Source organism: Hetaerina americana, unplaced genomic scaffold (genome assembly GCF_022747635.1).
Source record: "Hetaerina americana unplaced genomic scaffold, ioHetAmer1.1.p SCAF_12, whole genome shotgun sequence".
Classification (NCBI taxonomy): Eukaryota; Metazoa; Arthropoda; class Insecta; order Odonata; family Calopterygidae; genus Hetaerina; species Hetaerina americana.
Genome location: NW_027286292.1, coordinates 30,708,922 through 30,722,964, shown reverse-complemented (window position 1 = coordinate 30,722,964; position 14,043 = coordinate 30,708,922). Strand labels below are relative to the sequence as shown.

General features: G+C 31.8%; 1 protein-coding gene across 9 annotated transcripts in view; it reads left to right on the top strand.

Moving 5' to 3' along the window:
- Window positions 1–14,043, top strand: part of PMCA (plasma membrane calcium-transporting ATPase 3) — a 514,945-nt gene that overhangs the window by 431,226 nt on the left and 69,676 nt on the right. For 8 of the 9 annotated variants that reach the window (XM_071582852.1, XM_071582851.1, XM_071582849.1 and 5 more), the window contains 5 exons: window positions 6,377–6,597; window positions 6,673–6,808; window positions 6,895–7,029; window positions 7,552–7,587; window positions 12,604–12,783. In XM_071582852.1, coding sequence (XP_071438953.1) covers window positions 6,377–6,597; window positions 6,673–6,808; window positions 6,895–7,029; window positions 7,552–7,587; window positions 12,604–12,783 — 708 coding nt within the window. The remainder of the gene's footprint in view (window positions 1–6,376; window positions 6,598–6,672; window positions 6,809–6,894; window positions 7,030–7,551; window positions 7,588–12,603; window positions 12,784–14,043) is intronic. The other variant, XM_071582850.1, reaches the window with a different exon arrangement.

Sequence of the window (14,043 nt, the reverse complement as noted above, 5' to 3'; positions counted from 1 at the left end):
AAATTCCTAACTATTGAGATTCTAACTATAATTTAGCATCCCGTACCTATTGAGAGTAGATTGTAGAAGTAATGTGTTGATTATTATATTAGACATATGTGTCCCTGTAGTGCCCAATTGTTAAATTATGATTCCTGAAAGATGGCGTAATATTTTAATGGTCATTAATACTTGCAATTTATTTATTTTTGGATGCCATCATCAGATGAATTAGAAGAAATCAAGGGTAACTACCTCGCATTTGTTGGTTGTGTTGTTCACAAAATGTAGTGTTCCTGTTGTAACTAAAGAAACAGCTTCAATGTTCAATGTTCGACCTGCTAGCCTTCACATTCCAAAGTACTATGTGTTGTTTGTCCATACCACTTACAAGAGAATGAAAACATTTTAGTTAATTTCTTCAGTGTGATGTAGCCAACCCAAAACTAACTATTTTGAAGTAATTTCTTTATTTAATCCCACAAACTTTATAAAAGAGTGTGCTTCAAATTTGTAAAAATATTTTAATGAACATTTCTGATTTTCTTTTTAAGGTAATTACAGTCTTTCTGTAATTAATCTCTTTTTGCAAACTTAAACAATCCTTCAAGAAGAGCTCTGATAACACATGGACTTATGCCTTTTATTCATCTAATGTCTCTCTTTTTATTCAAATTAATTGCTGTTATAAGGCAGATATTCTAAGTAAATCATTCAAATCAAATAATTTTGATTTTGTTCAAATCAAAGATGGTTGCATAATGTGAGACATATGTAGTGCAAAAAAAAGTGTATTTAAATAGTTTTTTTGTTAAATATGCCTTTACTCTGTTGCCTGATTTCTTATGTAAAGTTCCCAAAATTATTTCTTTAATATCATAGAAAGACTGCCACATATGATCATTCACTTTCATTGGATAAATATAATATTGATTCACTGTGCAAATAACTAAAATTGCAACTGATGCATTTGTGGTCACATTATTGTAATACCTATTTAAAATAATAACTTGCATTCTTGAAGGGAAGTTCATCAAATGTAGTCATTAAACATGTAGTTTAAAAGAGAGGTACAAAGTAATCGCACTTAAGGTTGTATTAAAAGATGTAGGTGATAATTAGTCTATACGTTTAGATTCTCTATGCTGTTCTATTGTAGTAAAATATGCATGTTGCTTGGAACACTTTAATTTTTTCTAAACCTTGCCTATATAGCATCTAAATGTGGTTTCCTGAAAATGACTTTGATTAACTGTATAATATGAATTGTGATTACCTCTCAAAAATTTTAATTTATGACTCATTAAACAAATTAAAAGTGTTGTTGTGGGTGGCTGCTAATCTGTGGGGTTAGATGACCTTTTATCAATTTGTAAATGATATATAATCATCTTAGGTAATAACATAGTGCTCAATTATTTTATTAATTAAAAATATAAATACTAGAGCAAGTAAAATATGAATGCTCTCCAGGATTTTAATCCTTTGAATGTTAGGTTGCATTTTGTTTGACTGTTTGTCGAAAAATTGATAAGGTAAGATTTGTATCTGCAATTTTTTTCAATGGTAGAGGTTAACCCTAATATTTGTTTTTTTTCCAAACTATTAAAAACCCAATAAGAGTTTCTTTTCTGTCAAAGTTTCAGTTTAACCTTATTTGTAAAGTATTGTGTGGAGTTTAAACATTTAAGTACTGTATAAATGAAGATTAAAAATAAAACTATTTTTTAACATTTGGTTTAATGAGATAAGCCCTGACTAGCTAAATATTTCAGCTTGATTTCCAAAATTTAAATAATCTCTTCAGATTTTTTTAATGCGCACTGACAGCATTCAAGCATGATGAATTGTTAATATTTTCTGTAATGTATTTTACTCAGTGCATTCATTTTTATGATTATGTACTTTTAACACATTGCTCATTGTTTTCATCAGCAATCTGCAGTATGAATTCATCAGCTTTTTCTTCAAAAAGGACATATTGAATAATTTTTCAAAATTTGACAAAATTCAGACACCATAGGTTGACATTTTGTAGGCTTTAGTCAATTGTATACATAAATATTGCTACTTATTTACTAGGGGATGTTATACTAAATGAGTGGGGGTTTTAGATGAACCATATTATATCAATGCTTGAATTATCGCCTGGTTTAACTTTTACATTGAAAATACAAATGTGTTAAAAGGAGCACAAACTAGTGCTATGATAGGAAGAATTTATCATAGATGTCATCTACATGCACATAGAAATTTTCTAAAAAGGTGTGATCAGCTAGAATTACTAGGACAGAGGCATGTGAAGCCATGAGTTTCTGCCTTAGTTTTTGTTGCTCAAAAAAGTCTTTCTTTATCCACTAACTACACATTTTTGTACAGCCAAAAATTCCTAGCAGTCACCGAATACAATCCAACATAAAAATGTATGTATCGTGACCGTTACTTTCAACTACTCCAAATTGCAGGTGAAAATTGTATTCATTTAAAACAATCACAAATGAAATTCTTATTTTTTTCCTGTTCTGTCAACGTTTTCCTTGTCACTATGATCACATAAGCATGATTTGTTTTTATTTTTACAAATTCCACCACATATATTTGTTGTGAATCGGTCATCTTCAGAACAACAAATAGCAGATACTTGACATTCATTGGCCCATTTATGTAATGGATATAAATCTATTATTTTAAAAAGAGCATAATCAAAAAAATTATTTCAATATGGTATAGGTAGCTGCATTTCTTTAATTTCGTCATGTTAAACAATTCCTAATTAGGTACTGAGCAGCTCTTGATTTTTCACATGTATTTTTTCCATTTACTTATATCCCATCTTGTAATTGTAGTGTTGATGCTTATCTCAATTTTTCTAAAACAGTTGCTATTTAATGCACATATAAACTAGTTGCAATACTTCATTTTGTTATCCTTGAGTTTTGTATCAAGAGTTTGGACTCTGCCTCTCCTTTTCTGAAAATGGAAGTTTCATGTGATTGGTTTATAGCTATCAAAGTTATTCAATTATGTTTACATATTTTTATGCATATTGCTTCATTATATGGATGGATCTTTCAAGATTTACAACTGAATAAAATAGCATGTGCATGAATATAGTGCTTTAAATTGGTGAGTGGTTTCATGCAATTGACTATTACTGTATTAGTTTTATTATAGGAATGTGATTGAGATGGCATTGCATGACTTATTGTAGTTTCTAACATATTATTAAGAATGGGAGTGTGTACTGTTTCTTCCAATAGGTCAAATGGTAAATTAAATGCCTCTTTCTTTATTTCTGTGTTCTTCTTGCAAGTGTGATAATCCAAGGGAAAGTATTTTCATGTAATTGTACAAAGCTCTTCTTCTAGTTCTTCCTTAGCTAAATATATAATTTTGTATTGACCTTTCTCTTAAATCACAAACTGGTCTCAAATGAAGTGGTACCGTATTTACAAAATATAAGATGATTAATGTTTCAGTTGTTTTTGGGAAATAATTAAGGTGAATCATACTTATTGCTTTAGAATATTTTATTCCAGTCCAGTTTTATGTCACATATTTATTTATCCTTTCTGTTTTTACTTAATAAGTGGGTGTAATTACCAACCCTTTCATATAACTTGATGCTTATTCTCTTTCAGAATATTATTTTCATTTGGTACTAACAGTATGATATTTGTTTTTTTAATTTTGGCCTTCTTTTGGCTGTTGGCATCTGCTTCTCTGAATCAGTTCTCCATCATGGTTTGGATTATTTCGGAATGATTTACTCCATGTTGCCATTTGCCACAGAGTGATCATAACTAAAGCAAAGACTTAAACTCTTCATTAATTTGCATCATATCCACAAACCAACATTTTGCGCTTTTACTCTCTTCTTTGTACAGCATTTTGCGGTAACAATCATCAGTTTTCTCTAGTTTAACTAGTTCAATACGGTATCTTATCCATTGGTGTACATGTGTATATCTATCCACTTTCAAATTTTTATGATGATTAATCTGTTAATTGATCATGGATTGCAGGTTGAATTACAGATTAAATTTTTTGAATGAATCAGAAGAATGTCTCCTTAGCAATGATATGGAAATTGTATTAATATCCCCATCGTACTACAGTAGGATAGATCACATCAACAAAAATAGAGAGATGAAGTATAGAACAGATTGCTTTATGATGACATTTTTCCCGGAGCCAATAAGGAATTAGTATAATTCGTCCAATTGCATTAAGAGTGAAAAGTATTTCGAGTCAAAAGTAGTCCGGTGTGAAATCACTCCCTGCCACATATTCTAGTGGTGATTTGCAGGGCAATAAATAAATAAAATCATTCATACTCTCTTGAAATTGTTATAATGTACAGAATTCTTTCTCAAGGAAGTACTTCTTGCTTTCTTATTTCACCTGGAAGGAATTGATCTAGAAAATTGCAAAAGGTAGCTTTTTATTCTGCAATTCACTAAAAGCAACTAATGCACCTCTCATTTTTACACTCCCTGTAATTTTAAGTGAGAATGCATTAATGTTCATGAATTGTTCACTAAGAGAATTTGATGGTTGCCCAAGAACCCAAGGTTTTAGAATGTTTTTCAAAAGATATCACATGGCAGTATACTTAATGCATGCATAAATGAAATTTGTAAATTTAGACATGACTGAAAAGTGATTGGCTGGCTACCAATGATGTAAGAGAAAGAAGTTTATCATACACCCTCTAGGTATAGGTACTCAATATACCCTCCAGGAATCTCCACATTTATCATGGTTACCATGCACTATCAAATGGCATGCTTCTTAAATGACATCAAATGACATGCTTCCTCAAACTTACAAAAATTTTCTATGTATTTTATTGCCTAATATTTTACCTTATACAATAAATGAGTAGGAGGTAGGTAGTGTTTTGCCTGAAAATTAGGCATTTGTATTAGTGAATAGTTACTGAATATTTATACTTGATGATGTAAAAAGATACCATAATGCATAATTCATCAATCCTACATTGTTCTAACCCACTGAAAAGTTGTATGTAGGCATAAAAATTGGGTGCTTGGTAAAAGTTCAGTGCCTTGACATAAGCCTTCAGTAATCTCTAATAGATTATCATTAATAAATAAATATGTAGATTCTAATAAGCATTTTTATCTTCAAAACATGGCTATTCTCTATTTCTAGAAGCCACATAAACACATGCATTTGAAGTATAGACCAATTGTAGTTGCCATATTAATTGAAGAAGGTAATCTTGAGCTGTGTAGAGGCAGCCTGTAGTTTGTTTCTAAGCTCTCATTCTGATAGTCTGCTGGATCAGTAGTTTTGCTTTCCTCTTGTACATGATGAGTTTACCGCTCTGTTACTTGCAGCATCCTAGTAAAGTGAAGTGAAATACTTTCCACATTGTATACACAGTAGATTTTGTTTTAATATTTTCCAGCTTCATTGATTTTTCCTCTGTGATGCTGCTCTTTCATGCGACTCTCTAGTTGTTTCTTTCTTCATCATGTTTTGCTGACTCCGGTGAAGTGTAAGATGCCCTGTGTGACATAAAAGTGTTGACTTAGAAATTATGAGAAATATCAAATGATTCTTGGTTTTTCAAGTAATGGAATATGGAGAAAAAAAAAATGTGTAATTTTAAAAATTATGGAAAATATCATTTTATATTTTCAAGTAAATTCGGTAAATATCTGTTTATTTGCTACCACAACTGATTTTGTGTAAACATTTCTGATTGTCAGTGTGCTTTGCTATTATGATCACCTGGAACTTGATTATGTCATAAATATATGCTTCATTTGTATTGCAACTTCTGTTGCAGTTCAATGTCACTGATGCAGTTATGCTGTTAATGTATTATATAGTAAATGTTTAAGACTGTATGAAGTTGAATTTATTTTGTAGTCACATGAGTTTATTTTTGACACTAAAGGAAGTATTAGATGAGCAAAGTCACTAACCATAATCATTTAGCACTGAGTGGGCAGAAGCATCACTTGAGAATTATATGTTTATCACTTTTGGCTGTTGTTAAATTGAAATTGATTATTCAAAGATCATTATACAAAGAAGTCTTACCCTGATAAAATAATATAAAAAGTCACTGTAAATGATCTCCATCCCCATTTAAATGCTGAAACATAACAGTATTGTGTACTCTGGAATAATTAAGGGATGTGCTTAGATCTTGCTGTTCTGTATGTATTATACCTGTAGATGTATTCATATTTTGATGTCTGTCTGCCATCAAGCATTAATAATTCAGTGAAATTTCTAAATCTTCAGTTTTGAAGTTTCCTTGAGTGTTACGCATTGTCTGTAAAATATTAGCTGAGCACACATACCAGTGGAGCACTCAAGTCATGCAAGAAATTTAACATTTCAATTCTTTATTTTTCAGCGGAAGATGAAGAAGGAAATCATGGCTGGATAGAAGGCCTGGCAATCCTTATCTCTGTTATTGTAGTTGTGCTTGTTACAGCCTTTAATGATTACACTAAGGAGAGACAATTTAGAGGTTTACAAAGTAGAATTGAAGGTGAACATAAATTTTCTGTGATCCGAGGTGGTGAAGTGAAACAGATAGCGGTCGGAGACATTGTTGTTGGTGACATTTGTCAGGTTAGTATGAATTTCATGATGTATTTTATACAAATTTCAAGGGTGTACAAAATGTAATTGATTTGTTGATTGAAGATCAAATATGGAGACCTTTTGCCTGCTGATGGAGTGTTAATCCAAAGTAATGATCTTAAAGTAGATGAATCATCACTCACTGGGGAATCAGATCATGTAAAAAAGGGAGAGTCATTTGATCCAATGGTTTTGTCTGGTGAGTTATTTTTATGTCATTTTACCTTTGAATATTTTACAAAATATTTTGCTACTCAAAGCATTCATTATGTATTTTTCCCGCAGGAACACATGTAATGGAAGGCAGTGGAAAAATGCTTGTAACTGCCGTAGGAGTCAATTCACAAGCTGGTATAATATTAACATTATTAGGTGCAGCGCAAAATCAGCATGAAGCTGAAATGAAACAGAAAAAGAAAGGTAAAGTGACCACTAGAATTGCTAAGGCATGATGTGTATATTTTTGGCTTTACCCTTTATTTAGTGATTGTTGAGACATTGCATGGTTGCTAACTGAGGTACATTATATGTACAGTTTTTCAAGTTCCCTTTAGTTTTCAATTATGCATTTTTTTGCCTACAACATTTGGAGTTTTGCACCCCTTTTATACCAGTTCCCAAACACATATATGTCACACATCATTCATTGTTTCATTGTCATGATATGAGCATTTGTAATCATAAACAAAAAATGTCAATCATATGTTCTAGTTTTGCTATATACCCCTGACTCCCAATGTCTTTTTAAAAAAATGCTTGTTTCACTCTGGGTGTTAGTTATGTTTTGTAAATTTCATTTCATTCATGATTTTATATTGATGAAACAATATGGTTGCATCAGGTATTTCTTGACCAAAAATAAAGTGAAGCAAGTATTTTGTTACTTTATGTATCTAAGTTTGTGACACTAATGTATTTCCTTTTGCATGCTCTCCTCTGCAGAAGCTAAAAAGCAACGGAAGAAGAAGAGCTTGACAGGTGATTCCCCTTTTGTTACCTCTTGCATCCCTTGCATGGTATTTTTAACTGCGTGGACTACCCTTAAACTGTGCAATTGGCATTTGTTTATTTGATTAAGTAGACACCTACTTTATTTCCCAGAATAGCCAACCATTGCTAATGTTTGATGTTGCTCAGTGATGACCATTTCTTATTCATTATTCTTCATGGTTTGGCCTTATGGCAGTATCTGTTGACCCGTTGGCGTATTGTTAGTTCAAGAAAAAGGTGTATTAATGAATTTAAAAAAGGACACTAATTAGATCAGTTGCAAAGTAAATTGATAACAGTAATAATTTAATCAAAAGTTGACAAAGAAATATCCAAATTGCTTTGTGACATTCTATACCTGAATTATTGAACAATTGCTTATCTCTCTTAACTAAACATGATGATAAAAATTATTTCAGTATAGAGCATTTTTTCTTGCACAATATATGCATTACATAATAAACTAGTTTGGCCTAAATAGCAAAATTTCACTGTTGTGCAATAATTTAGTTGAGTGTGTAATACATGTCTTGAGTAACATTGCTCCAGTTCATGTTTTTCACTATTAAACATAGTGCTAATAATTATGCATAAAATTATTTTACTGTAAGCAATATTTGTGAACAATTCTATATTTAATAGATGTTTTTTGGTTTATGTTGCTCTTTTGCTCAACCTACCATTTTAGTGAAAATTTTAATTGGGATCAAAAAGGCAAAGGTGTATAGTTTAAATTTAAAAGTCGCTTTAAAACCTGCATCTTTGTTAGTGTCCTCTATTGAGTTTTTCATCTTAATGCATTGTATGTAATACAGTTAAAATGGTTTAATCTAATTACTCAATTAATTTTAAGTTTAATTAAATTAGTGGATGCTACTGCATATTATCCACTCTGTAAAGTATGTTTGATCAGCATTTATTGATCATGGGAATTGCAATACATGGAGAAATATTTAATAATTTGAATAAATATTTCAAAAAAAGGGCTCTTTTTGATATTAGATCATCATTATGGTTTGCTGCTCTGGTAAGGTTTGTTGAGTCCAAATGATGTAAATACCTTTTACCTTATATTATAAATAGTCATTCATGACTTTAAAAAATCGTCTTCATAACAATGAGGGGCAGATATAATAAAGCGGCAAACTTATAAAAGTTGATAATTAGACTGGTATGATAAATGTCTAAATAAAAATGACTTAGTTTAGTTAATTCTATTATAACTAAATATATATATATATATATATATATATATACACACACACACACACATACACATGTATATATATGTGTGGGTCGCGGTAGTCCAGTGGGTAGAGCGTTGGACTGCTGACCTGAGGGGCCCGGGTTCGATTCCCGGGTAAGGCACTCTGGGCACCTGCAGCTCCACCCAAGCTATGTGATTTTTCGGGTACCAGGTCTTCCTGGGAAACCATAATCGGCACAGGGAAAGGAACTGGCCCCCCTACCCTGATGTGTGAATTTCACACACCGTCGGGCTTAGTACTGGGTGAACTCTACCATCACCTACTAAACCGACCTTCGGGTTGATTACTGTGTTTATGGTTTCATATATATATATATATATATATATATATATATATATATATATATATATATATATATAACGATTGTACGGAAAAACTCACACGAGCGGCACAATAATGGGCTGACACAATATAACACAAATAGAAAAGAATAGACACATTTAAAAGAACACTCACACGGTAAATTGTTCGAGCTTTCGGCCCTCTCAGAGGCCTTCTTCAAGAGAGACTGAAAATATGCTATTGCAGAGGAGAGGGGAAAGAGCTATGGGCGTGGAGGGGAGGTGTGGAGGGAATGCTGGGAGGGAAATTTAATAACCTAACTAACCTAACTAATTAAATAAATAATTTAATTTCCCTCCCAGCATTCCCTCCACACCTCCCCTCCACGCCCATAGCTCTTTCCCCTCTCCTCTGCAATAGCATATTTTCAGTCTCTCTTGAAGAAGGCCTCTGAGAGGGCCGAAAGCTCGAACAATTTACCGTGTGAGTGTTCTTTTAAATGTGTCTATTCTTTTCTATTTGTGTTATATTGTGTCAGCCCATTATATATATATATAAATATATATATATATATATATATATATACATATACATATACATGTATATATACATTCAAACACGAAATCCTGCCAAACGGCGAACAAATACTCATTTATATAGAAACAGATATAAGGAAAAGGGATAGGAACACACGTAAAGGACGAACACCGTAGAGGTGAGGAAGGCGGAATCCAGCAGATCACGAATGTAAAAATACATTCGTGATCTGCTGGATTCCTCCTTCCCCACCTAAGAATGACGCGACCTCATCCTTACTACCCCAATGCCCACCTATCGCATTCAGACGACCCGCCAATCTCAAACACCTTCTGAGATCCACCAACCCTTTGGCGCCCTCCAGTGACAAATTTCCTAATATTTCCCCAACTTGCAACCGCCCCCGATGTAAAACCTGTCTTCTTATTATGCCTACTCCCCTCTCCCTACATCCCCTCATTGCCCCCTCACCTCGTTCCCACACTAATTGCCTCTCAAAAAACATTATTTATCTTTTATCATGCAAACATTGCACTTCCTTTTACATAGGCGAATGCATTACCCCCTTATACATTCGAATGAAAATCACCGGTACTCCTGCAATTCTGCCTCACTCTCTTCTCTTCCTATCCCTTCACACGCCAATTCCCACAACCTTTCATTCGACCAGTGTTTTGCTCTCAGCATCATAGAATCCCTACCTGATTCAGCCACCAATATAGAGGTGAGAACTCATGAATCCGCCTACATGTTAGCTTTCTGTTCTTTCAAAATTCCCACCCTTAACCGCCATCTTTAATTTCCCTCCCAGCATTCCCTCCACACCTCCCCTCCCCACCCATACCTCTTTCCCCTCTCCTCAGCAACAGCATATTTTCAGTCTTACTTGAAGAAGGCCTCTGAGAGGGCCGAAAGCTCGAACAATTTACCATGTGAGTGTCATTTTAAATGTTGCTATTCTATTCTATTTGTGTTATATTGTGTCAGCCCATTTTATATATATATATATATATATATATATATATATATATATATATATATATATATATATATATATATATACACACACATACATACATATATTTATTTATATATATATATATGCATTCATATATATACACTCACACATACATATATGTGTTTCTATATCTATATATATATATATATATATATATATATATATATATATATATATATATATATATATATATATATATATATATATATATATATATATATATATACATTATATATATATATATAATAATATAATAATAATTTTATTTCCCCAATTGACAAGTACATAGTATGGTACAAAATATCATACAATTATGTAATCGTATAGGGTATGTCAAGAAGTACAGTAACTGGATTACTAGCCAGGGAAAAGAAAATAAAATAAAATTACACCTACACATATAGTTAAGGATTTACACAATATAAAATTAGAATTACCCAGAATTGAAGTAGTCGTTCACACTGTAAAAACATTTTTCATTTAAGTACATATATAACTTATTTTTAAAAATAGAGAGTGATATCTCATTTTTTAAACTAATGGGAAGCCTGTTGAATATTTTGATGCACAGAGAACGAGGTCCCTTGGACATCATTGTCATGCTAGCAGTCACTACACACAGATGATTTCTTGTCCTAGTCCCATAGGCGTGTGTGCCATTATTTGATGGGAATAGATGCATGTTCTTTTTTACAAAAATTATCGAATTATAAATAAAAACACTAGGGACAGTTAAGATGCCAAGGCTTTGAAAGAGATATATATAACATTATATATATATATATATATATATATATATATATATATATATATATATATATATATATATATATATATAACATTACATATATATATATATATATATATAACATTACATATATATATATATATATATAACATTACATATATATATATATATAACATTACATATATATATATATATATATATAGTACAATACACAGTAACACATAATATAGAAACACAAAAAAAGAGAACACTCACACGTATTTTCTTGATATTTTGACGGAAACAATCCGTCTTCCTCTGAAGATATAGAAGTAATGAATCATTACTTCTATATCGTCAGAGGAAGACGGATTGTTTCCGTCGAAATATCAAGAAAATACGTGTGAGTGTTCTCTTTTTTTGTGTTTCTATATTATGTGTTACTGTGTATTGTACTATTCGGCACTTCCGTGTTACGTCTATGAAAGCATATATATATATATATATATATATATATATATATATATATATATATATATATATATATATATATATATATATATATATATATATATACACATATATATATGTATATGTGTGTGTGTTTTACACACACATATTCATATGCATACAGTTTGTAATTTATATATTTAATTTTTAAATAAATTCACAGAGTTAATTTGGAAGTTATATGCTTATTTATTAATAAATAGTGTAGTTAAATTAATAAATCATTAATCTAAACTTCATAATTAACTAAGAATATGGAAGCTAATATTGGTTACTATTACATTTTTGATGATCAAATAATTCAAAATTCCACTAGTTAAATAATAAAACTGTCATTATTTACTCAAAAAATAAAAACAACCATTTGACCCAAGGAACTGAACTCTATACAGGTGAGAGAATTTTTGCTTAAAATCACTATGGCTGAATAAACAAGCTTTAAAAGCAGAAACTATTGAACAAATAATATATTTTTAGTCTGAGCATATTGCTTATATTGCAATCTGCTTAACGTTTCCAATTAACACCCTTGACTCTTGTCAAAAGACTTAAAGGCATTTCTAGAGCAGTGCTTTTGATTCTTTTTATATCTAATAAACTTTAGTAGGTATGTGTCCGTCGCAATAACTTATATGTACAAGCATCAATGGTTTCATTTTTAGGAGAAGATGAGCCTCCAATGACAGGCAACAGTCATGTAACAGCACCTGCAGCTGAACAAGGAGTTAAAGGTGCTGAACCAGAAACCTCAGGTGGTGCAAGTCACCATGAGAGCCACAAAAAAGAGAAATCAGTTTTGCAAGCCAAACTGACAAAACTAGCCATTCAAATAGGTTACGCAGGTAAGAATTCCGATATTTTTATTTTTTTATATTAAACATCTTTTTTATCTTTACTTTAGGTAATCAACTGGTTAGGTAGGTTTAGGATGGACATAACTATGAAATAATTCTCTTGTTTCTTTTTACAAAACAGAACCCTACACTCCACTTTATAATAAACCCCTCTTCAACTCTATAAATTTCCTACTTCCCTTTCTTTCAGTCCAACATCCCTATCATATTCTTATCCTTTCCTCATTTGCCTACCATTTTCCCCTATGTCACAGTATTCGAAATCCTACTGTGAATTAATGTGCTCTGCATCCATTTTGCCTGTCTCCTCAGTCTGTTCTTGGCTGTTGATGTGAACGGACGTATGTTTAGGTGCTCTGGCTTGAATCTTCCCCAACCCCCTGCCCTTTACCGTTGTTCCAATTGTGTTGTGTCTGTGACCGACCACTGGCTGTTCTGTAGGTGTAGTGTTAAATGTTTTATATTTTATTGCATTAATATATTTTTCTTTTACAGAGTAAAATGCATAACAGTCGTTTATTATTCGTGTGTGCAAACTAATAGCTTGTTACAGCTAGCGTACAACTAGTGTACAACTCTACAGAAATGAGAGAACAAATAAAATCGGGGGTAGTGTCTTTGTTGAAGTTAAAAATTCTTGCATCTGCAGGGCTGAGGTAATTCCGGGTAATGGTTTGGAAAGCGTTCGTTTCTCAATTTAAAGTCCTCAATCCAAAAGAATTTATGTATGTGCATTATACGGACTGCCATTGAACAGAGACAATTCAATACAAAGGTCAGCAAATCATAGGTTTTTTATCCCAACTCATGATGTTATAATCGGTGGAGAGTTCAATGTCCATCTATTGACTTGAGCACATACAGTTTTAAAACGGGTAGTAAAGACATGAATCACTATTGAATTCTTTTATGTTGAACTCATTGAATCACCTTGTCACTTCACCATCTAGGGGCAATGATATTCTTGATTTGTTAGCAATGAATATTCCTGGAAAAGTCTTAAATATAGAAATTATAAAAGGAATTAGTGAACATAGGGCAGTAAATACTAAGGTTTCACTACATGTAGTCCAAAATAAGAAGACTGAAAGGAAAATTTACTCGTTTAAAGAAGGGGACAACAATGGCCTGAAGTACATGCTAGAGAATCAATTTGCTAGTTTTCAGAAATCACTGAAATACTGAGGAATCACTTCTTTGAGATCATGTGTTCAGCAGTCAACAAGTTCATTCCCATAAAAGATAACA